The sequence below is a fragment of the Salmo salar genome, chromosome ssa14 (assembly GCF_905237065.1).
Source record: "Salmo salar chromosome ssa14, Ssal_v3.1, whole genome shotgun sequence".
Classification (NCBI taxonomy): Eukaryota; Metazoa; Chordata; class Actinopteri; order Salmoniformes; family Salmonidae; genus Salmo; species Salmo salar.
Window position 1 is genome coordinate 65,846,489 of NC_059455.1, and position 24,647 is coordinate 65,871,135.

The window sequence follows — 24,647 nt, forward strand, 5'->3', positions numbered from 1 at the left end:
GGGATCAAAAAGAGTAGCAACTTCCGCGTTCTTTGCATAGCAACAGGCGAAGATGGCGGATTGTACGGACCCCGTTAAATAACGTGTGGGAAGTTGAAACCGAAAGAAGCCAGAAGTTGGGGTTTTTAAACTCTAAAACGGAGTGACAGAGTCCTCCACGGACTTACATCGTAAGCAATGGCATCAGCTAATGTCCGGATCGGCCAACAAGCCTTGACCGTGCTGGATGTGGCACTTCGCGTCCCTTGCATCTTTATTATCGACGCCATTTTTAACTCTTACTATGATCCTGGGTCAGGATGGGCCGGGACAGCGGGGAAGATTTTAATCCGAGTCATGGGTAAGATAATTATTCGTTTTGGACCCCTACATGCGAGCAACTACCACCCTCTTGACAGCTAGCTAGTTACTATTGTACACATCAGGGTGGCTGAGCCGCGTCACGTCAATGGCGAAGGGCCTCGACTACAGTCCACTCCTTCCAAAGCCGATTTACCAGCGATAACAACTTGAAGACCTTGTTTTGCGCAGTTGTTAGCCAGCTAGGTAGCTAATAACTCTACCCCAACGAATTGTATGCTTCCTAGTACAGTTAACTAGCCAACTAAGTAACGCGTTAACTAATATTTTGGTCATATGCCTGTCTATCAGACAAATTAATGCCAGCCAGGTGTTTTAAGATATTTTACTTAGGGCCAAGTAGTTAGTAAACTTGTGAAGTATAGGCTAAACCTGTTGTGTCCATAAAGGACAAATAGTTGACGGTGTGGCCTTCATTTTGGTCTGTCAATACTGTCAGACAAACATGTTTAGATGTCAAACAAACGTCTAACTAGCTTGCAGAACTCAATGTGCCTTTTTGGGGCATACTTACTGCCCTCAATTCCAACACAATGTTTGCGTGACAAACAGCCTACCTACCTAGTATACAAGTTACACTATATATAGAAAAGTATGTGGACACCCCTTCAAATTAGTGGATTTAGCTATTTCAGCCATACCCGTTGCTGACAGGTGTATAAAATCGAGCACACATGCATGCAATCTCCGTAGACTATGGAACGCCGCTTGGGTCTTTAGATGCATGTCAAATAACACTAGTTGACGCTTTAAATAAGCTTTTAATTTGACACGTCAAATAACACAATTATGTTGTGTGTTCTGAATTTGCACGTGCAAGCCATGCGCCACCACTGTCAAACTGTACTAAAGAAGTCTGCAAACAAGCACACACTGGCCAAGAACAATGTGTTTACAATACCGCGTTGGTAATAAGGCATTATTTGTTCGACCGCCCAAAGCTAACGTTATAAGCAGCCAGCTAGCTTCATCTGGCTAGTGAGGCTCAACCTGACCGGGTTATGTGTTGTGAAGATGGCCACAAAGATTAGGCAGATTAGTGGAATTTGCGGTTTGCCTTCAAAATAAAAGTACCTCTTTTGAAAGTGATGCAGAAGCTTACAATTGGTGGAATCACGCCATATTTAGACTAGATGATGTTAAACAAGGTTGGAATGTGACGCAATGAAATGGGGTATCAGTCTACTCGGTGACACCCACAGAACACAACTGTGAAGAGTTTACGCAAATATTAGCGTTGTAGTTTTTATTGCGGGACTATGACTGTTCACAGTCAGCCTATTGTGTGTATTGACATTCATATTGCACTGTACAGCTTTACCTAAGGATTGGGGTTCAATGAAATGGGGTATCAGTCTACTCAATACCCAATATTTTTTCCCAACGTCCTCCTCAGAGTTATCAGACTTCAAAACATCAACGCAGTATTGTTTTTCCTCTGGAATAGTGTTCAATACACATAGGTTGACAATAAATGTGCCTCAATTGAGTTGTTTCAGAGTCCTGCAATAAGAGCTATGACGCTAATGTTCTGAGTGTCACTGAGTAGACTGATACCCCATGTCATTGATCCACAACCCATTGATCCACAATCCATAGGTAATGCTGTACCATTGAAATAAGAATGCCCCCAATGCAATTCTAAAGTATAATACATCCAGTATGGGTTTTTTTTTCTTCGTTTTTTTTGTCAAATTAACAAAATGTCTTTTGATTTTAAATAACATTCTCGTTTAGCATGATCTATTCAATTATGACATTCTATTTGTATTCAATTGCATCACTGTCAATGACATACTTTTATTTTGAAGGCTAACCGCAAAGTCCACTATTGTGGCTAGCTTCACATAGATGGGTCCGACCACCATTAATCAAATAAGAGCTGTCCTATAAATTAGGGATGTTTTAGATGACACCTAGCTATATAGTTAGCTAGCTAACTGAACAGATTGTCGTTTTGCTGTGTTTTTTGGAAAGAACATTGTTCGCGTCCATCAGCTAGCTAGCTTTTTTACAACCAGCACTGTCCAGAGCTTGGGGAAGGGCAGGTGCGCGAGACAACTTTACCAGCATCGTAGCATACATATCGATGAATCGTTGTGACATATGAAATACGAGTGATAGTGTAATCACTGTGTACATTTACATTTACATTTTAGGCATTTAGCAGACGCTCTTATCCAGAGCGACTTACAGTAGTGAATACATGCATTTCATAAATTTTTTCCGCATACTGGTCCCCCGTGGGAATCGAACCCACAACCCTGGCGTTGCAAACACCATGCTCTACCAACTGAGCCACACGGGACCAAACTAATGTAGTGTAAAAACTATGTACAAAATTAATGAACGTGTTAAATTATTAATGAGATGTAGTCATATCCAGGTCCTGATTGGTCAACAAGCTTATTGGACACATCAAATAGTGTTATTTGACGTATCTTTTTTGACACCTAAAGACCCAAACGGCATTCCATAATAGACAAACATTGGCAGTAGAATGGCCTTACTGAAGAGCTCAGTGACTTTCAACGTGGTACCGTCATAGGATGTCACCTTTCCATCAAGTCAGTTCTTTGAATTTCTGCCCTGCTTGAGCTGCCTGGTCAACTGTAAGTTCTGTTATTGTAAAGTGCAAGCGTTTAGGAGTAACAATGGTTCAGCTGCAAAGTGGTAGGCCACACAAGCTCATAGAACGGGACTGCCGAGTGCTGTACAGTGTAAGAATCGTCTATCCTCGGTTGCAACACTCACTACTGAGTTCCAAACTGCCTCTGGAAGCAACGTGAGCACAATAACTGTTCGTTGGGAGCTTCATTAAATGGGTTTCTAGGCTGAGCAACCGCATTGCCAAGTGTCGACTGGAGTGGTGTAAAGCTCGCCGCCATTGGAGCAGTGGAAATGCGTTCTCTGGAGTAATGAATCACTCTTCACAATCTGGCAGTCCCATGGACAAATATGGGTTTGGCGGATGCCAGGAGAACGCTACCTGCCCCAATGCGCATAGTGCCAGCTGTGAAGTTTGGTAGAGTAGGAATAATGGTCTGGGGCTGTTTTTCATGGTTCGGGCTAGGCCACTTAGTTTCAGCGAAGGGAAATCTTAACGCTACAGCATACAATGACATTCTAAATTGTTGTGTGCTTTCAACCTTGTGGCAAAAGTTTGGGGAAGGCCCTTACCTATTTCAGCATGACAATGCTCCTCGTGCACAAAGCGAGGTCCATACAGAAATGGTTTGTTGAGTTCGGTGTGGAAGAACTTGACTGGCCTGCACAGAGCCCTGACCTCAACCCCATCGAACACCTTTGGGATGAATTGGAACGCCGACTGCGAGCCGGCTTAATCGCCCTATATCAATGCCTGACCTCACTAATGTTCTTGTAGCTGAATGGAAGCAAGTCCCCACTAATATTCCAACTTCTAGTGGAAAGCCTTCCCAGAAGAGTGGAGTCTGTAATAGCAGCTAAAGGGGGACCAACTCCATATTAATGCCCATGATTTTGGAATGAGATGTTCGAGTAGGTGTCCACATACCTTTGGTCATTTACATTTTAGTCATTTAGCAGACGCTCTTATACAGAGCGACTTAGAGTGAATGCATACATTTCATTTTTTTAAATGTATTTATTATTTATTTATTTTGTTATTTTTTTCCCGTACTGGCCCCCCCGTGGGAATCGAACCCACAACCCTGGCGTTGCAAACACCATGCTCTACCAACTGAGCCACATGGGACCGTCATGTAGTGTACCATACTACTCTCTCCTTGCAAACATGTCATTTAGAGCTATGTAATGTTTTTCAGACACATTTTTAGTTTCCCTTGCCAGAAGATACCGACCCCACCATTGTGGTTGTTTACACTGAGCTGCACTGGGGTAGGAACGCAATCATGGTTACATTAAGACACCATGGAGCCGGCGTGAGATATGGGTCGCAAAACATACCTTGATGCATTGATGGGATATGACACTGTACTCCATTAGACCTTTATCCACACTGATACATCGAAGATTAACGGTAGGGTCGGTATTTTCTGGCAAATAGTTTGCCTAAACAGTAAGATACTGCCAAATGACTGATTCCTCTCCAGCTAACTGTAGTTCTAAACCTTATCATAAATCAATACTTGTTGTACAGTAGGGGGTTTATTTCTCGTGATGGCATGAAGGTAAAACATTTTTGTTGTTGCATGCACTGCAGAAACAATTTGTATGTTGACACTATGGTTTCAATTTGTTTCAGGTATCACGGTCTCCAGTGTGGTCCTGGTGTTATCACAGAAGGCCCTATTCAAGGTCTACACACTATTCTTCGCTGTGCTCCTGGGAGTGGCGGCCGTTCTTATCAACTACTACGCCACATCTCACATAGACTTCTACAGCGCCTACTACAAAGCAGCGCTGGGCTTCAGACTCCTACCACGAAATGGGCCCACCCTATGGCTGGGCATGGCCGTGGTGCAACTCCTTTTTGGCATGGGCTATGTGGTGCTGCTAAACCTTCAGTCTGTGTTTGCTGCTCTTATGGTCCTGGATATCATGATTCCGCTGTTGGGGCTCATAATCGAGCTTCCCGTGGACGTACGGCAACTGGTAGCGGTGGCCTCTGGCCTGGCACTGGCTCTGAACACAGCTGTGTGCCTGGCCCTTAAGCTCAAGTGGTTCTACTACTCCTGCCGCTACGTCTACCTGCTGGTGCGTCACATGTACCGCATCTACGGGCTGCAGCTTCTGGTGGAGGACACCTGGAAGAGGATCCGCTTCCCGGACGTGCTGCGTGTCTTCTGGCTCACACGCATGACAGTGCAGGCCATCATCCTGGTCTACGTGGTCAAGGTGGTGCGGCATGAGAGCGGCGACCACAGCTACCTGACATGGGACGTTTTCTGGGACCTGTTCAGCAACCTCATCATCAGCGGCTGTGACTCTATGCTGACAGTGTTGGGCATGAGCGCCGTCATCTCCTCCATCGCGCACTACCTGGGCCTCAGCATCCTAGCATTCATCGGCTCCACCGAGGAGGAGGACAAGCGGCTGGGCTTCGTGGCACCCGTTCTCTTCTTCATCCTGGCCCTGCAAACGGGCCTCAGTGGCCTGGACCCTGAGGAACGGCTGGTGCGGCTCAGCCGCAACATGTGCCTTCTGCTGACTGCCATCCTGCACTTCATCCATGGCATGACGGACCCCGTGCTCATGTCGCTGAGTGCCTCGCACGTCTCCTCCTTCCGCCGCCACTTTCCGGTCCTGCTGGTGTCGCTCTGTCTCTTTGTGCTGCCTGTTGTGCTCAGTTACGCCCTGTGGCACCACTATGCCCTCAACACCTGGCTGTTCGCCGTCACGGCCTTCTGCGTGGAGCTCTGCCTCAAGGTGGTGGTGTCGCTGACGGTCTACGGCCTCTTTATGGTGGATGGCTACTACAACGTGTTGTGGGAGAAGCTGGACGACTATGTCTACTACGTGCGCTCCATGGGCAGCGTCATCGAGTTTGTCTTTGGCGTCATCATGTTTGGCAACGGCGCCTACACCATGATGTTTGAGGCGGGCAGCAAGATCCGCGCCTGCATGATGTGCCTCCACGCCTACTTCAACATCTACCTGCAGGCTAAGAACGGCTGGAAGACCTTCATCAACCGGCGTACGGCCGTCAAGAAGATTAACTCCCTGCCGGAGGTGAAGGGCGACCAGCTGCGCGACATTGAGGACGTCTGCGCTATATGCTACCAGGAGTTTGCCACGTCTGCGCGCATCACCCCGTGCCAACACTACTTCCACGCACTCTGCCTCCGTAAGTGGCTCTACATCCAGGACACATGTCCCATGTGCCACCAGAAGGTGTACATTGAGGAGGAGGTCCGTGACAAGGCACCCTTCTCCAACAACAACGGCTACGTGGCGCCAGGCGGGGACCTAGGCCAGTTTGCAGAGCCCGGCGGGGCAGAGGACGAAGCAGCCGCAGGTGGAGCTGAGCCTGAGAATGAACTACTGGAGGATAATGACAGTATTGAGTATGACGAGGATGAGTGGGGGACACAGAACAGGGAAACGCCTATAGAGGAAGACTATATTAATGATGACACAGACTCTAATGGGGACTGATCAGAATATAGAGAGAAATATATTATATATATTTAAGTTAAACAATTTTCTCAACATCAGGGATGTCATTTATTTTCTCTTTTTAGATTTGTTTCCTTTCTTGTTTGTCTTTGGGCTAGCTGCAGAGGTGTAATTGCTATGACTGAGTGTGCCTAGGTGGTTGGGTGTCCCAAGAGGTGCAGTTCAGTGTGAGACCCACATTCCTCGTGTTTTGTAGGGATGCCGTTGGTCGTGTGTTTGCTGTTTTGCTGAAAGAAGGTAAGCTAAGAGCCGAGAGGGGTTCCGCAGCACCGAGAGCTCCGCGCTTAGAAGAGGTTTAATTAAAACGTGACGTGCTACTGTAATCACTGATATACCTCTTATCATTACTACTGGTCTCTTGTGTGACCTTGGTTAAATTGTGTACGTTATTGTACATGTAATAAAAATACACGTTCCCTTAGAAAAGATGTTGTATTCAAATTAGTGTTTTGACTCTACTTTACTCGATTTCAGATGTTTGAGTCTTACCTTGAAACTGAAATTGCACCATGTTTTGATCAGACCATGTGTTAAGTGATCTCTGCATTTCAACTAGCTCACTTCAAATAGTTGTAGCCATAGCCCCATAGCCAGGGGAAGTAGGGGTACTGAGGGTGCTACAGCACCCCCTGAAAAATATGAATAAAAACAATTTTAAAACAATATTTTTTTTGCCTTTTTTTTTTTCTTCTTACAAAAGTGCACTGGGCCTTTAAAGTTGAACTGACAGCGTTAACTACTTTGCAGATACGAATCAGACAACCATAATATCAGTAAAAAATATCAAATTCCCAGTATGCTATAAAACCAACAAAGGTTTTACACATAGGTTATTTTACTCAATATTCCATGATGTACACTTAGGCATTGTTGGCAGAATAGATGGATGGAGTTGACTGCCTAATTAATATAATTCACCTATACATTTCTTGGTAGTCCACAAAATATTGCTATCAGGTTGTAAATCACAGCTGGCCTGATGCATTGTTTGCTGCCTCTATTCGGGATGCACTCTCAGTTTCAATGACTCAATATTTTGGACAAAAACGGACAAATGTAACGAAGGCTGGGAATGTCAATCAAACTAGCAAGGGCAATGATCACAGGTCAGTCATTACGGTGGCTAATAGAATAGGGTATCAACTTATGTACCAAGCTAAAAACACGGAGGCTAGCTAGCTGCTAGGAGGATGTCTTGTCATTGGAGGAGTGGGTGAGTGACTGACTTTTCCCACTCAATGTTTTTCGGTGGCTGTACATGGCTAGAGATGCAGATGTCATTTGGTTAGCTAGTAAGAACTTGAACTGCTATCTAGTTAGTACATCTCTTGCATTCGCAAATTCACTCAGGCTATCTACACTGATTTTCAGAGCACTCTCGTCTGAGTGTCAGAGCGCAGAATAACTGAATTCACGAACGCACAACACCTGCTAGATATGACCGGTGTCAGTAAACATAGGCAAAAAAAGTAATTGTTAGTCATGAACGCTTTAGATAACATGTAAACAGCCTAACCAGCTCTGCTAGGGCGATTAAAATGGTCAGAGTGAGGCGTTCTTTCATTTGTGTCTGGAAGTAGCTAGTAAGTTAGCCAACTTTAGACAGCGTGGGAGCATGGTTGGGACAAGAATTAATGCATTGGCAGGCAAGCTGCAGAAGGATGAGTAGGCTACAATTCCCCATCATTTATCAGTGCAATTTTGACGGGCAACTAGCTGAAAGTTTGAGATGGTTTAGCTAATGTCCCTTATCTTGTTGTTGATGTGCATAACTGAGGGAGAGTGAGACTACCTTTTCATGGTTGTTTGATCAATAAGACTGTAAAGTTCCTAAATCTAAGAGGACTCCCGTGGTATTTACATATTTTCAGAAATCCATTCAGGTGTATTTGTGGCTTCTGGTGAATGCATTCTAATCTAAAGGTTGCGTTGTTGCAACTGCCTGTAAACACACAGTCCAGTTCAAAGTGAATGATGGCAGGCCTGTGTGGCAAATAGCTTGTTTACGTAAATGCCTACTCTAGCTCTGATTGGTTATGGTGGACCGGTCTGCGTAGACTCCTGGACGAGACAGATGTTTTATTTACTGAACTGTCTATTAAGCACGGCCGCTTTCCCATTCTATATTGCTGTAGAATTTTCACAAATGCCTTACTATACGTAATTCCCAAACATTCTAAGAATTTATGAAAATGACCATATCTAAGTGCTTGCTTGTCAGAAAATGTTTTAAAAGGTGTCATTCTTCCTGGGCGTGTGAACAGATTTTAATAATATAAAATGCTATCAGTTCCACTTTAAGAGTGCTAGTGGACCGATATTGTGTCCGTAACTCAGGCAAAAATATTTTTTCTGCACCCCCTCACTAGCCATTGTCAATGAAGTGAGTTTGTGTTGATGCAGGACGTATTGCCCCACCTACCGTCAACCTATCATGTCAACACGGAGCCCTCCGCATTGTTACAAAATTTGAGAGGCGTCTGGCGGTGCGGTACAGAGCTTGATTTGGCCTCTGCATGCCTCCAGATGATTGGCTATTGCGTCACACCCTCCATACCAGGCCTCCGAACACATGGTCAGATCAAGCATACATTGGCTTTTATCCATTCTATTGCAGTTTTAAAACACAACTAAAATTACATTATTTAAAAATGGCAACGGCTTCCAGAGAAACTAAAGTTTACAATGTTATTTTCAATATTAATTATTATCAAGAAATGTAACTTAACTGCTGAAAGTATCACTTGCCCTAATCAGGAATTGAAAGCTGTGCTTTGTTTCTTTCAGCAATGAAGGACTTTGATTATTGGTTTAGTTAGCTTTTTAATTAAAAGTAAAACTGTTCATTTAGCCATTTGTTAGATCATCTTTAATAGTGGTTTGGTCAGTAAGTACCCAAGAATACCATCAAACACTGTAGTGAATGCACCCTTTTCATCACAGCATGACATGATGAGCAGTGATGAACTTTGAGCTGTTTTGACAAGTACCTAGGAGGAACTACCAGGGATAAGGGATCGACATTTTCCAACTCTGCCTACAACACACAAACCAAATTCAAACCAAATGCTGAATCCTCACATAGATACTTGACAATGCAGCCATTATTATAATTTTTTTGGCAAAACAAAGGTACTTCTGATCACACATGGCTACTAATGTAATAATGCCTCGAAATAAAATGAGTAGCACATCCTGTTTTAAACCACAAGGTGGTAACATTACAACATTTTTATAAACTTTGCTTTACCAACAGACAGCACGGGATGATTCCCTAGTTGTTGGATATTTGATTGCCCATTTAGCCGAATGTATGTACATTGGAACATTTTATTTTTGTAATGACTGATTAATTTAAATGTGATACGTTTTGTGTTGCATTTTGGGAAATGTGGTTTACTACTACTCGAGGCGGAGCTCAGTCATGATGAAACTTGGACCAACATATCTCTGGAGACGTGGTAGCAAGAATAATTAATCTAGCTAGATGAATATATCTATGATATGTGAAAATGTCAGCTCAATGTAGTAAATGATGATAGAGGAAGAACACGAGAAGAGAAACAACTTATTGGGTCGCAAGTGGAAGTAATCGAGGAAGGCTTTCAGTCGACGACTTGGCTCATAACATTGAGATCAGTTTTTGAGGCCATATCAAGACTTTCTGAGGAATTGCACGGACGTTTGCAGTGAAATTGCTTATTTCTCAAGCCAAAAAGAGGGGAAACGCAAACGCCACAATATTATTTTCTTACGGGTCGTCGTCAACTTGTATTAGCAGGCATGCCAGAGTGGTGACATGCGGTTTTGTGCGATTAGCTTAAATTGGCTAGCTAGCTATTGTTTTCCATTCGCGAACTGCTCTGTCTTGCCAGGCACATTTAGTAATATATTATTCCAGAAATGCAACAGGAGCCGACTGCAGTTTGCTAAATACATTAGTATTTCCCAAGTACATGGGCATTACTTTATCTACAAAGTAACTTAGCAATAATAGCTAGCTAGTTTAACTTTACTTGTTAGTGTGGTTTGGCTAGTTTGACGGCTCTCAAATGATTACGCTAACGCGTTCAATGTTGGCTACTTACGTTACTACAGCAAACACCTTGGTACAGTAAGCTTGCTAGTTTTTCGAATTGGCTGGTTGGCAGTACTGTTCAATGTCAAACTGGAGGAGAACCTATCCATCTTATTTGAAGGCTTTTGGGATACACCAAAACATTTTTTTGTACGAACAACACATTTGCCACAATGTTCAAGCTTTGTCTTCAGAGAACTCTAAGACACACAGTCTCATCAAGAGCAGTGCTGGAAAGTGTCACGGCCGGAAAGGTTTTGAAGGTGTCCCACGTGCAAAGCTGTTGGATGGGAACGCTGGGACTCAACGAGCAGCGGGAGCACCTGAACTCTCCAAAAAGAGCAAAAGAATTCATCTACAGCCTTCACCCCAAAGAAAGAACATGTTTACTCAAAGAACTGCAGAGCTTTGAGTCCATAGCTATAGCACAAGGTAAGATAAAAATAGTTATTGTAATCAAGTTATGTCCTATTTCAAGGGTCGCTAATTGATATTGTTTCAGATAAATTATAGTCCATATCGTTCAGAGATGAGTAGAAATAAGTGGAGGGCGCCCAACCAGAGTGAGTAGGGGTGCAGCCAAAAAATGCAATCATTGAAAAGGAATGGGCGCAACGCTCACCCACCATTGAACATTATTTGTTTTATTTAAGCAAGGTTGAAAGAAGGCCATTGAAGTCAACACGTTAATCTTTTAAGCTTGCTTAAAATATATATAATCATGGTGGGCGTGTTGCTCCTTTTCAAATAGAAAGCAACATTTTCATAAGGCGTTTGGGTGGGGTTAGGAGACACCAGCGAAGAGGCCACTTTTATGATTCATACCTCTTTCCAAGGCGTTGCCTGTAACCTGCCCCCTCTCCCATTTCTATAGCCAGAATAGATTCAGATGCCTCAGAGCCTGCGTGAGATATGGCTTGGAAAACGTACCCCAACTGTTACGCAGAGAAGATTGACGGTACTTCTCTGTAATTTTTGGTATATTGTGACTATTCAGAATACAATGCCTTTCTCATGCCTGGATTGAGGTATGTTTTCTGAGCCATATCTCTCGGCCGGCTCCGTAGTGTCACAACCAAAACAAAAAGCAAATGCATCCAACAAGCTTGGAGTAATTATTGCGTGATAAGGATTTGGGACCATATACTGAACTTTTGATTACTTCAATACTAGGGCTGTCTACGACCAAAAAAAACCAACTTGTTTGACCGAAAGTTGTCTCTTCTTTCAACCAATCCATTGCAAAAAAATGTACTCATATTTTTCCATATAGACACACCCTATGTGTTTTAATAAAATCAACTATATCCATTGAGTTTGTCTGACGCTTTAAGCTTACGGTTTGATGCCTCGAGGGCGCCAGAGATCTAGATAAGCAGAAGAGAAAAAAAACTTAACCTTAACCCAACTATTTTCCTCGCCCCTGCTGGCTTTCGCAGATTCTGCCATTACTCTTCTGAAGATACCGGTAATATGCTACATGAGGAGTCGGCAAACTTTCTCATGTGGAATGCCAATTTCTTACCATTTCTACTAGGGATGCATGATATATCGGTGAACATATCGGAATCGGCCGATATTATCTAAAAATGCCAACATCGGTTTCGGGCCAATGTTAAAAACCGATGTCAAAGCTACCGTGCATAACTATATAATGTATGTACATGACGTGATGACGCCAAGTAAAATTTTGTGCTACATGTGCAACACAGCATTCCTAACCTAGCCCACACAATGTCTGCTGTGTGGATCGAGCAGTCATTTGAAAGAGTAATAACATTTCAGCAAGACGACTCCAAAGGTGAAATCCATTAAAGGCAAGATAATGGAATTCATTGCCCTTGACAATCAACCGTTCTCTGTCGTGGGTGATGTTGGCTTTTGCCGACTGATCGAGCACTGGTACACAATTATTTCAGATGTTGCCCTACCGGAGTTACAGTAATAGCGTCACTGCTATTAGCGTCATGACATACATACTATGGAATGCCGTTTGGGTCTTTGCGTGTCAAAAAAGATACAGTAGCACTGTCAAAGCTGTACAAAAAACTCTAAACACCGGCCACGAACTATGTGTTTACGATACCGCGTTGGTAATAAAGCATCATTTGTTCGACCGCAACTTCTGGAGTAGCTAGCTAGCTTTAGCATGGCACCTAGCTAGCACCAATACAACCAGTCTGAAAACAATGACCAGTAGAAACTGCAGTCATTTTCATTATTCTTAGCAATGATTTAGGAATCTTTGTGAGTAAGTATTAGCTAGGTTGCCACTTGTTGTTCGCCTACTGAAATTGAACTTCAGTTCATGAAAATAAATATTAACCCTGTTGCCCAAAGCTAACCTTATAAGCAGCCAGCTAGCTTCATCTGGCTAGTGAGGCTCGACCGGACCGGGTTATGTTTTGTGAAGCTTGCCACAATAAGGATTAGGGACAATAGTGGAATTTGCGGTTTGCCTTCAAGATAAAAGTATGTCATTGACAGTGATGCAAATTAATACAAACAGTAGAATTATGCCATACTTTTATTTTGAAGGCTAACCGCAGAGTTCACTATTGTGGCTATTCCTTATTGTGCCTAGCTTCACATAGATGGGTCTGATCACCATTAATCAAATAAGAACTGTCTTATAAATTAGGGTTATGTTAGATGATGACACCTAGTTATATAGTTAGCTAGCAAACGATAGTTACTGAAACAGATTGTCATTTTGCTATGTTTTTGGGAAAGAAAATAAACTTGGCAAAAAAAAGAAACAGCCCTTTTTCCAGGACTCGTGTCTTTCAAAGATAATTCGTAAAAACTCAAATAACTTCACAGATTTTCATTGTAAAGGGTTGAAACACTGTTTCCCATGCTTAAGTTGCTGCAGGGGGTGCTGAGATGTTGGCCGGGGTAGGGGTAGCCAGGTGGAAAGCATGGTCAGCCGTAGAAAAATGCTTATTGAAATTATCGATTATCGTAGATTTATCGGTGCAGTGGGCAGCTGGGAGGAGGTGCGCTTATTCTCCATGGACTTTAGTGTCCCAAAACTTTTTGGAATTAGTGCTACAGGATGCAAATTTCAGTTTGAAAAGTTAGCCTTAGCTTTCCTAACTGACTGAGTATATTGTTTCCTGACTTCCCTGAAAAGTTGCATATCGCGGGGGCTATTCGATGCTAATGCAGAACGCCGCAGGATGTTTTTGTGCTGGTCAAGGGCAGTCAAGTCTGGGGTGAAACAAGGGCTATATCTGTTCTTAGTTCTACATTTTTTGAATGGGGCATGCTTATTTAAGATGGAGAGGAAAGCACTTTTGAAGAGCAACCAGGCATCCTCTACTGACGGGATGAGGTCAATATCCTTCCAGGATACTCGAGCCAGGTCGATTTAGAAAGGCCCGCTCACAGAAGTGTTTTAGGGAGCATTTGACAGTGATGAGGGGTGGTCGTTTCACCGCGGACCCATTACGCACGCAGGCAGTGATCGCTGAGATCCAGGTTGAAGACAGCAGAGGTGTATTTAGAGGGCAAATTGGTCAGGATGATATCTAAGAGGGTGCCCATGGTTACAGATTTAGGGTTGTACCTGCTAGGTTCCTTGATAATTTGTGTGAGATTGAGGGCATCTAGCTTAGATTGTAGGACGTCCGGGGTGTTAAGCATGTCTCAGTTTAGGTCACCTAACAGTACGAACTCTGAAGATAGATGGGGGCGATCAATTCACATATGGTGTCCAGGGCACAGCTGGGGACTGAAGGGGGTCTATAACAAGCGGCAACGGTGAGACTTGTTTCTGGAAAAGGGGGATTTTTAAAAGTAGAAGCTCGATTTGTTTGGGCACAGACCTGGATAGTATGACAGAACTCAGCTGGCTATCTTTGCAGTAGATTGCAACTCCGCCACCTTTGGCAGTTCTCTTGTCGGAAAATGTTATAGTTAGGGATGGAAATTTAAGGATTTTTGGTGGCCTTCTTCAGCTAGGATTCAGACACGGCTAGGACATCCGGGTTGGCGGATTGTTTTATTCACTGCTTTAGCACAAACTTAGGGAGGAGGCTTCTGATGTTAACATGCATGAAACCAATGCTTTTACGGTTACAGAAGTCAACAAATGAGAGCGCCTGGGAAATGGGAGGGATGCTGGAGGCTGCAGGACCTGGGTTAACCTCTACATCACCAGAGGAACAGAGGAGGAGTAGGATAAGAGTACGGCTAAAAGAACTGGTCGTCTAGTGCTTTCGGAACAGAGAGTAAAAGGAGCAGATTTCTGGGCGCGGAAGAATAGATTCAAGGCATATTGTACAGACAAGGGTATGGAGGACGTGAGTACAGTGGAGGTAAGCCTAGGCATTGAGTGACGATGAGAGGTTTTGTCTTTAGAGGCACCATTTAAGCCAGGTGATGTCACCGCATGTGGGGGAGGTGGAACAAAAGGGTTAGCTTAGGCATATTGAGCAGGGCTGGAGGCTCTACAGTGAAATAAGACAAATCACTAATCAAAACAGCAATAGACAAGGCATATTGACATTAGGGAGAGGCATGTGTAGCCGAATGATCATAGGGTCCAGCGAGTAGCTAGGCGAGCTAGAGGCACAGCGATTGACAGCTAGCAGGCCGGGGATAGCAGATGGGCCTCAGGGGGACGTCGCAACGGGAGAGCCTGTTGAAACCCCCTCGGACGGTTACGTCGGCAGACCAGTCGTGATGGATCGGCGGGGCTCTGTGTCGGCAGCAAAGGGTCCATGCCAATTTGCAAAAGAGGTATTGAAGCCCAGGAATTGTCTGATGGATCTCTTCGGGTCGTCGGGAGATGGGCCTAGCTCGAGGCTAACTGGTGCTTGCTTCAGGACAGAGACGTTAGCCAGGAGAATCCACTCGGATAGCAGTTAGCTAGCTGCAATGATCCAGAGTAAAGGTTCAGAGCTTGCGGTAGGAATCCGGAGATGTGGTAGAGAAAAGCAGTCCGATATGCTCTGGGTTGATATTGTGCTGGCAGAAATTGACCAGGCTGAGGCTGGCAGATGTCCGAGTTAACGGTGATGACCGCTAGCAGTGGCTAACTGAATAGTAGCTAGTTAGCTGGCTAGCTGCTGAAGGGGTTTCCGGTTCTAAACTATAAAATAAATTGCAGATCCATACCACATTGGGTGAGGAGGGTTGCAGGAGAGTATGTTCAGTCCGTAGATGGAAATTGAGATTAAAAATATAAAAAATGTATACGAAGAAAAACCGATATATACACGGGACAAGACAATCAAAATAGACATCCCACTGCTACGCCATCTTGGGGTATTGTGTGTAGATTTTCAATTTTTTTTCTATTATCCAATTTAGAATAAGGCTGTAAAGTAACAAAATGTGGAAAAGGGAAAGGGTCTGAATACTTTCCGAGTGCACTGTAGTCACCTGTCATGAGATGTGAATGTCGGATACTGCTGCCTTGTTCCATGTCACTCTGTCTTCATGTTCAACAAGAAATTCCCAGGGGAGTCGCTTAGTGATTCAAGTAACTTTTTAGTATTTTTTTTGACAATCTTGTCACTACATTTTACATTTACATTTTAGTCATTTAGCAGACGCTCTTATCCAGAGCGACTTACAGTAGTGATTGCATACATTTAATTTCATGCATTAAAAAAAAACTTTTTTGTACTGGCCCCCCGTGGGAATCGAACCCACAACCCTGGCGTTGCACACACCATGCTGCCGTTGCAAACACCATGCTCTAACAACTGAGCCACTAGTTGTAAGCCTTGTGATTACGATATCAGCTTAAACAGCTTTTAACAAAGAAATTGCATTGAATATCAAGGCAGTATGGCGTTGTAGTAATCGGCTCTTTGAAATGATTACCCCGTTATCCAAACAAGAATACAACTATGTGCCAAGCATCATAATGAACAGATCAAGGGATGATTGACAGTTCACCCAACACTAAATCTGTAATGGCAAGACCATGTCTCAGCATTTTATGCCAATATACCAATAATAAGTTGGTTTACAAGATGGAGTGGTCAGAAGTGTGTTGAATAAATGCAGTTTCTCTCCCTTAGAAGCCATTAAAAAGCAAACAATAGGCTTGTCTGCAACTCCAATTTCAGTCAAATCGTTTTAGCAGATTTCTGGCTTTTTTGAGCTATGTAGTCATTTTACAATCTCTATGGCATCTGGCTGCATTGCTCATTGTTCACTGGCAAACAAAACATGTTGGCACATGTTTCCTTTTTCCTCTCAATTTAATTTAGGATGTATTTACTTTCACTACTTTTATTGAGACTAAATTGGCCATCAGAGACTAGACACAAACACACTTCTCCAATTTGGTTCCTAGCAGCAGGTACAGCTACTCTGTTATCTGATGTGTTGGCTGCTGGAGAAGTGCCAGTTCCTCAGAACTGTGACAGCTGGCAGATGGTGACGATTGCCACAGACGAGATGAATAGACAGCTCTGTAATTAGGCAGATGCACCACTCCAGCTAATCTCTGAGGGAACCAACCTATCATCGCAGCACTGCTGCCTGCTGTGCCAGTTGTTCAGAAAGGTAATTTAGAATGCAGTGTTGATATCGCTCTAAAATTATGTTGTCTAGGTCTCACTGATTCCTCTGAAATGAATGAAGTGGAGGACATTCGAGTGGCAGATGACATATGTAGCCTTATGCTATTTCTCATTGAACATCTACTGGCTGCGATTGCACAGATATCAATTTTGGAGTCATAGAAGTTTTGGGATATTTTCCCATCCACCCAGTATTTTTCCCCCATGAGTCAACAGAAATGAAATCAAACCATAAGCCTTTGTTGTGCCAGATGGTGTTGTTTCCTCAGTCACTACCAACATGTTTATTATTGGTTTTAGAGCGACAAAAGTAAAAGGCTCTGGACATTCATGTCCCATTTTTCACTCTCCCTCAAGCACTTTTCTTTCAGTCACAACATAAGTTTGTGGCTTCTATAGTCCACGCTAAAAACCTGTTCTCTTTTATAAGCGGCTGTGCACTCATGAGCAGTTTGGCCTGCTGTTTTTGAATTAATAAGTAGGCTATTTCATGACATCAATTGTGTTTCCATTCCCATTTAACTGCGTCAGTTGGGGGTCACCTCACCCTAGTCTTGGGTTACCCCTCCAGAAATAGCGCCCCAACCCCTCTGTCTCAAGGGAGCATCTTTGACCTATTCCAACCATGGTCACATTTAGAGTTGTGAATCTGCTTAGTGCTGTGCTGGGGTTTGTGTGTTTGTTTTTAAAACTGAACTCTTAATCAAAGACCAAATTGGGGCTAAAGGCATTTGTCTCCCATAATTCACCCACGATGCACCTGGCCATGTCTCAGAGTGCAACCTGCTCTAGTGACCAAATGCATCTAAAACTAGAATTGAAAACTCAATCTCTTTTATGAGACATGGAAATAAATCACCTTTCTACTCTGGACCCATGCTGCTACTATCACAACCAGGGGTTGGAACTAAAATCATTTTTCAATCGCTTCGTTCTGAACAGAACCATTTATTTAGTTTTGAGTTTCTGTTCCACTGTTCCGACCAGCAAAATAAAGTTCTGAACCGGTTGGAACCCCCAAAAAGTACCTGGTTTATGTCATTCCTTTTTAACCTGAAAGTCTAAGCCTTTAGGGGGGACAGGACTTTCGTGTACGATTTTGATTCTGTGACTCTAATAATTTTTATTTTCTGTTCCCTAAACCGGTTCCAACACCTGACTACTACTAATGAATGGGGGGGAAAAACTAGAGTAATGGGAGATGTGCATGCCTGTCCACATTCACTCCCACAAAACAGTTGACTGACTAGTAGTACTATAACTTCTAAACACAGAAACACATTTACTGAATATGCTACCAAGAATTTGTTTCCCCCAAGACTATTGAATATTGGCACCTCTTGGCTAGAGCAGAGTAGTTCATTCAACGTTAGGCCTATACAGTGAATAATATGCTGGAAAGTTTGCAGAAACACCTCTGTGCCAAGCTTTTTGGGAGAGAAAAAAGAGGGTGGATTAGGATCTGAAAGATCTCCCCAAGTGCACATAATTTTGCAAATATAAATGTTTATGTTTTTGATGTTCTTGCCTTTCAGAGACGCAAGAGACTTCACCGCTTACTCCAGCTCAGATCAGATACGGTAAGATAAAAGCTGTCACTCAAATTATGAATAAAACATTTTTTGTACCATACAGATATTTATAGCTCAAAAGTTTTCACAGTGGGATCGAAGAGGTCTACCCTTCCGGAGCCACATTATACACCTTGGAAAAGAGTCTCTAATGGTTTTATCAGCTTTGTTTCCCAGTCTCTCTACCCTAGTGCTATTTATCTCAAAATAACCAACAATATAGTGTGTGTGTAGGGAAATGTTCAAGTCAGCCATTGAAAATGACAGTTGGTGTCAGCTTTCGAACAGTGGTACTGAGCTAGTTTTTGCCAAGCTGTCTGACAGTATAGAAATTGTCAGTAGTACATCGCCCCCATAAACATACAGTACACGCAGGCACAAACAAGCATGTGGGAGTCACTTAGTGACAGGGTAAGAGTCCGTCACTCGCATCATTCAACAGGAACATTCCTATTCACATGATGGACTCCCAAGACAGATTGATTTTAGCAGCAAACTATAAGAATATTTGTATTTTTAATATTCTTTACAATTTTGCTTGCAGTGCTCCTACACAATGCAATCCCCTTCATTGGTTTTGGCTTCCTGGACAATGCCATCATGATTGCTGCAGTAAGTGATATGACTTTTTTAGGTGGTTGAATTTACATATTGTTTAGTTTTAAATTAGCATTTGAAATGTATTTTGTATTTCACATTGTAGATGGTCTATGGGAGGATGAATGGGAGCATTGAGATTTGTTTTGTTTTTGGAAGTCAACATGAATATCTAACACCAAGAAACAATTGTCAATGTAATATTTCTGCTTTTGACTTTCAGGGAACTCAGATTGAGTTGTCTATAGGGGTCACCTTTGGACTATCAACCATGGCAGGTAAGGTTGATTGTGATCTGAAACATTCAAATGTAGCAGCAGCTCCCTCAATGGACATTGGTTGACTTGGAATACTTCAACATTCTGAGTGGTGCAGCGGTCTAAGGCATTGCATCTCTGTTCAAGAGGCGTCACTTCTGTCCCTGGTTCGAATCCAGGCTGTATCACATCCAGCCGTGATTGGGAGTACCATAGGGCAGCTTACAATTGGCCCAGCATCGTCCGGGTTTGGCCGGGGTAGACTGTCATTGTAAATAAGAATTTGTTTTTAACTGACTTGCCTAGTTAAATAAAGGTTAAAAAACTGCCTTACAGGGGTCAATTATCTTACAGTATAACCAAAAGAGCAAAATAAACAGTCTAGACAGCCTCTTACCAACTGGGTACATTAACTGTTGCTATGGATACCACATCAAAAGACACCCCTGTCCTGATTTCAGAGTGAAACCAAAAGTACATATTGGGTTACCATCTGATTTGGATGGTGATGATGGTATACCCAGTCTAGTATGTTCCACATCCTGTGACAGTAGATGGCATTCATTTTACCCTCCACTATGGGGCCTGATGGATTTTGTAGGCTACTTTTTTGGAAGCATGTAGACTACTGTCCCTGAATGGAGTTCAACTGACAAATACTTTCGTTTATTTGATGTCTGCTTTTTCCATTGATGGCTACGGCAGCTATTACAATTGGGCTAAAGCATCTCCCGAGAATTGTGGGATGCTTTTGTTTAGGCAGTACACCTTTGTTTAGAGTAGAATAATGTGTTTCCCTCATGCCAAATTAATATGTATTTAACTGATTGAGCACATCTGATCAGTCCCAAACAACTGCTTTTGCAAGGCTTCGGATTCGTTAGATTGAGATACTCACATTCTGCTTATGCTCCCCCAAAATACTTTTTAGTACACCAAAACAAAAACTAATTTCAGGATGCAACACTAGTGTGTGGAACTGAATTCCTGGACCACTCTAGCACCTTGGGGTTCACTTTTGCATTATCACCACTATCCAAGAAATAACGATTTAATCAGTGAGTACAAGAACATATAGATGCTTGCCAAATCCAATTATCATAGTCAGTGCTGTCTAATGCTGGCTCATGTTAATACACATCGATCTACTTGAATGTACTGTGCTTGAAATTGGCTTGTCTCATCCATAATTTACCAAGTGCTATTTTATAGTGCCACTACACATCCTCACCACAGTGCAATTTATGGCTGCTCTTTATCCCAGTGTGATGCACAAGCAGCGTTTTCACGATGCTGTCAGGGTTTAAAGCAGCCAGATCTAAGTAGTTCCTTGGGCTGGTCAATATTGTGGCTGACTTTTGAGAGCTCACTGATGCTAATGAAATGGTGATAATACAATTCAGTACACTGATCTAATTGCAAACTATAGAGACAGTGGCTGAACTTTAAAAAAAAATATCAACAGCCTCTCATCATTGTTACATGTTTAAACAAAGATCAGAAGAACAGGAGCAGTTGTATTGAAAAAGATTGAACTCATTTTGAGAATCGTTTGGTTGAAAGACTATGCATAAACTCCTGTTATTCCCCTTCTGTTACAGCTGCAGCTCTTGGGAATTTGGTTTCAGACCTGGCTGGACTTGGGTAAGAGGACCAACCACTCCTCCGTTAGTTCTATCACAATCTAAATATTAGATCTATCAAAGCCGTGCAAGTACTTCGGGCGGGGGGGGTCCACAGGTTACTGGGTAGACGGGAATGATTATGAAATGAGTGTGTGAATTTCTTTTCTGTGAAAATTCTAATTTGACCTTGAAATGGAAGGGTAATAAAAAAAATTACATGACTACCATAGCTGGGTTTCTTATATTGTCCTTCTGTGGGCAGTCTTGCAGGATACGTGGAAGTCCTAGCTTCCAGGCTAGGGATGCAGGTTCCTGACTTGACCCCCAAGCAGGCAGACATGTGGCAGACCAGGGTTAGCTCCCACATGGTGAGTGTTTAGAAATTATCTTTATGGGCTGGCCTAGTACTGGACTAAAAATCTTAATCTGGTTATGAGAAACTGAACATATATAAATTGAGATATTTAGAGGCTGGCTGGGTTACTAGTTATCCATGTTCAAAGAGTTATGATAACCTAATAGACATGCATTATTCTCAGGGAAAAGGCATTGGAGTCACAATCGGATGCATTCTCGGAATGTTCCCCCTGCTATTCCTAGGAGATGATGATGATGAGCACAAGAAAAAAGAAGCACAAACAAACACCCCAAACTCTTAACAGAATGTAAACTATCTTTTTGGTCTCGAGCCAATTGCAACAAGCATCATCAGCATGATTTTAGTTGATCTCTATCTCTGAAAACCTTCTCTATTTCATTATATATGCCATTTACCAGATGCTTTTATCCAGTGACTTAGTCATGGGTGCATACATTTTATGTACGGATGGTCCCGGTAATCAAACCCACTATTCTGGCATTGCAAGCACCATGCTCTACCAACTGAGGTACCAGATAATCTTCTGAAAATGTATTATGAGCCATTAGGCTTATAAAGTAGTTGCATTTGATGGCAAGGTATTTTCGCAGGATGGATTTCGTTGATGAGTTGAACATTTGTTTGAGATTAAGTTAAACCAATGTACACTACCGGTCAAAAGATTTAGAACTCTGCAGCAGAGGTAACTCTGGGTCTTCCATTCCTGTGGTGGTCCTCATGAGAGCCAGTTTCATGATGGCTCTTGATGGGTTTTTGCGACTGCACTTGAAGAAACATTCAGTTCTTGACATTTTCCATATTGACTGACCTTCATGTCTTAAAGTAATTATGGACTGTCATTTCTCTTTGCTTATTTGAGCTGTTCTTGCCATAATATGGACTTGGTCTTTTACCAAATAGGGCTATCTTCTGTATACCCCCCTACCTTGTCACAACACAAGTGATTGACTCAAACGCATTAAGGAAAGAAATTCCACAAATAAACTTTTAATAAGGCACACCTGTTAATTTAATTGCATTCCAGGTGACAACCTCATGAAGCTGGTTGAGAGAATGCCAAGTGTGCAAAGCTGTCATCAAGGAAAAGGGTGGCTACTTTGAAGAATCTAAAATCTATATTTTGATTTGTTTAACACTTGTTTTGGTTACTACATTATTTCATAGTGTTGATGTCTTCACTATTATTCTACAATGTAGAAAATAGTAAAAATAAAGAAAGCCCTTGAATGACTAGGTGTTCTAAAACTTTTGACCGGTAGTGTATGTGATCATCATGAGTCATTGCCAGTTACTCATAGACTCATCCCTGTTGGCCCACTGATGGACTACACTGCAGTCAATTGGTTTACATTTATCATGGAGTTGTTGGAAGCTGAAATGAAAACACAAATCATGGTGTCAGTCTTCAAGTTTCACAATTTTGGCAAAAGATAAAACCAAGGAACACGTAAACTGCTATCTCAATGGTATTTTATTTTTTGTTCTGATTGAAACAGCAACAGGTTGAACTAGCTTGTACATTCTAGAATATTTTCAAAGGATACGTCTTGTTGAGGAATTTCTGTACAATATATGATTTATTGATTTTGTTTGTCAACAAGAAAAAAGGGATTACTTTATCATTTGAAAATCAGATCACAAATGCTGTTTATAGTACTACCAACCCAGTTTTTCAGATGCAAAGTTACAAACATACCTGTACTATACACACACTACATTGAGTATGCATAATGCCTTGGGTTCCTAGGATGTCAACATCTTAAATTGGCTATCTATTATGCTAACTATTGCTAACTAGCCTTCACAATTATTTTAGCAAAGCCTATTTTCACAGTCAATACCATTGAAGTGCCTCAAGTTTATTTATATTCGTTTTTTGACCTTTTTTAAAAACAAGCACAGATTTTATTTTGTGAAAAAGTATTTAACTTCATGTTTGAAAGTGTAATTTTTAGTCTGTACGTGTTTGTTAATCTGCTTTATTTTGGAGAAAATAAGGAAACAGTTTCTGAAGTAAGCTGAACAATTTAAGCGTAAAACTGCACTCACTACAGTATGTGTTCTAAAACAACTTGGATTTATGTGCACAGAAGACGAGCAATACAATGTTTCTTAAAATGCAATTACTGCACCTATTATTTGTTGCCAATATTATAGACTTTTTGTAGGATAGCTACAGATTTGTTTATCTGAGACAACCATTTACTTATGGTGGCCTAAAATCAGATTTTTTTTAAATAATGTAATCAAACTAGTCATATTTGTGTGAAATTATATTCTTTGTTTTCTCTCTATTTGAATATCGGTAATATTTGTTTTCTGTTTGCCTTTTTCTGATTTCAGTAAATGCAGTACTTAAACTGGAATGCCCCTCACCACACTGCTGTATTTCCTCATGAATTGTAATGAATGTTCATAATGACCCTTATTATTTAAACTATTACTGCTAAATGCAGTTTTGTTGTCAGCAATATACTTGGATGTAAAAACACTGTTGCAGCACAACCAGACTAATAAAGTGTGCACCAAGGTGTAATAAATGGGTTGATAGTTTTGTTTGAAAGTAATAAATGTTCTCTCTACATCCTTCTCTTTAGCACTAGTTCCTCACCTCTGCCCTCTGGTGGCTGAAACATATTTTTATCTGCCTCAACTCATTCTCCTTACTGCTCTTCTTCCTGGCGTTCTCTGGTCTTGCTTGTTGCACCGATTTACCCTCCTGTGGAATCTTTGTTTTTGCCTGTTTTCCATCAATTATCTGAACAGTCCTTGCTATCCAACTCTTCGCTCTCCCTTATTGGTTATTGCTCCACCATGATATCTCAGTAGACCTCTCTCTCCTCCTTGTATCATGTTTTTTCTTTGTCCCCATTAATGAACATGCAAGAAAGTCTCATGCTAAGAACTACCAGTAGTTTCATTTAAACAAATATGGACTTATCATCCAATACTCTTCCCCACTACCATGTGCATAAAATGCATCTCTGCTGCCATGTTTGCATTTTAAAATGTATACTTATACCAATGACAACCATTGAAGAGAAAATGTGTAAAAAGACTGATTGCTCTTGTATTTTGCAACAATGATTTAATAAAACATGCAAACAATGTTTTA

General features: G+C 42.0%; 2 protein-coding genes across 2 annotated transcripts; both read left to right on the plus strand.

Annotated features, from left to right (window-relative positions):
- On the plus strand, positions 1-7,145 carry LOC106569923 (E3 ubiquitin-protein ligase RNF139). The gene is made up of 2 exons (XM_014141661.2): positions 1-340; positions 4,607-7,145. Exons 1-2 carry the CDS (start codon positions 178-180, stop codon positions 6,457-6,459), a joined length of 2,016 nt encoding a protein of 671 aa, XP_013997136.1. The 5' UTR covers positions 1-177; the 3' UTR covers positions 6,460-7,145.
- A 2,609-nt stretch (positions 7,146-9,754) lies between these two features.
- On the plus strand, positions 9,755-24,642 carry LOC106569922 (transmembrane protein 65). The gene is made up of 7 exons (XM_014141660.2): positions 9,755-10,990; positions 18,639-18,683; positions 19,219-19,286; positions 19,495-19,549; positions 21,130-21,172; positions 21,416-21,521; positions 21,693-24,642. The coding sequence occupies exons 1-7, from the start codon at positions 10,732-10,734 to the stop codon at positions 21,810-21,812; spliced, it is 696 nt and encodes a 231-aa protein (XP_013997135.1). The 5' UTR covers positions 9,755-10,731; the 3' UTR covers positions 21,813-24,642.
- The last annotated feature ends 5 nt before the right edge of the window (positions 24,643-24,647 follow it).

What these genes read in the sequence shown, in the direction of transcription:
- LOC106569923 (XM_014141661.2), top strand. Translation starts at nt 178, where the DNA reads ATGGCATCAGCTAATGTCCGGATCGGCCAACAAGCCTTGACCGTGCTG. An exon ending in GATTTTAATCCGAGTCATGG is followed by an intron (nt 341 to 4,606) that starts GTAAGATAATTA and finishes AATTTGTTTCAG; the next exon opens with GTATCACGGTCTCCAGTGTG.
- LOC106569922 (XM_014141660.2), top strand. Translation starts at nt 10,732, where the DNA reads ATGTTCAAGCTTTGTCTTCAGAGAACTCTAAGACACACAGTCTCATCA. An exon ending in ATGCCATCATGATTGCTGCA is followed by an intron (nt 19,287 to 19,494) that starts GTAAGTGATATG and finishes TTTGACTTTCAG; the next exon opens with GGAACTCAGATTGAGTTGTC. An exon ending in CCAGGGTTAGCTCCCACATG is followed by an intron (nt 21,522 to 21,692) that starts GTGAGTGTTTAG and finishes CATTATTCTCAG; the next exon opens with GGAAAAGGCATTGGAGTCAC.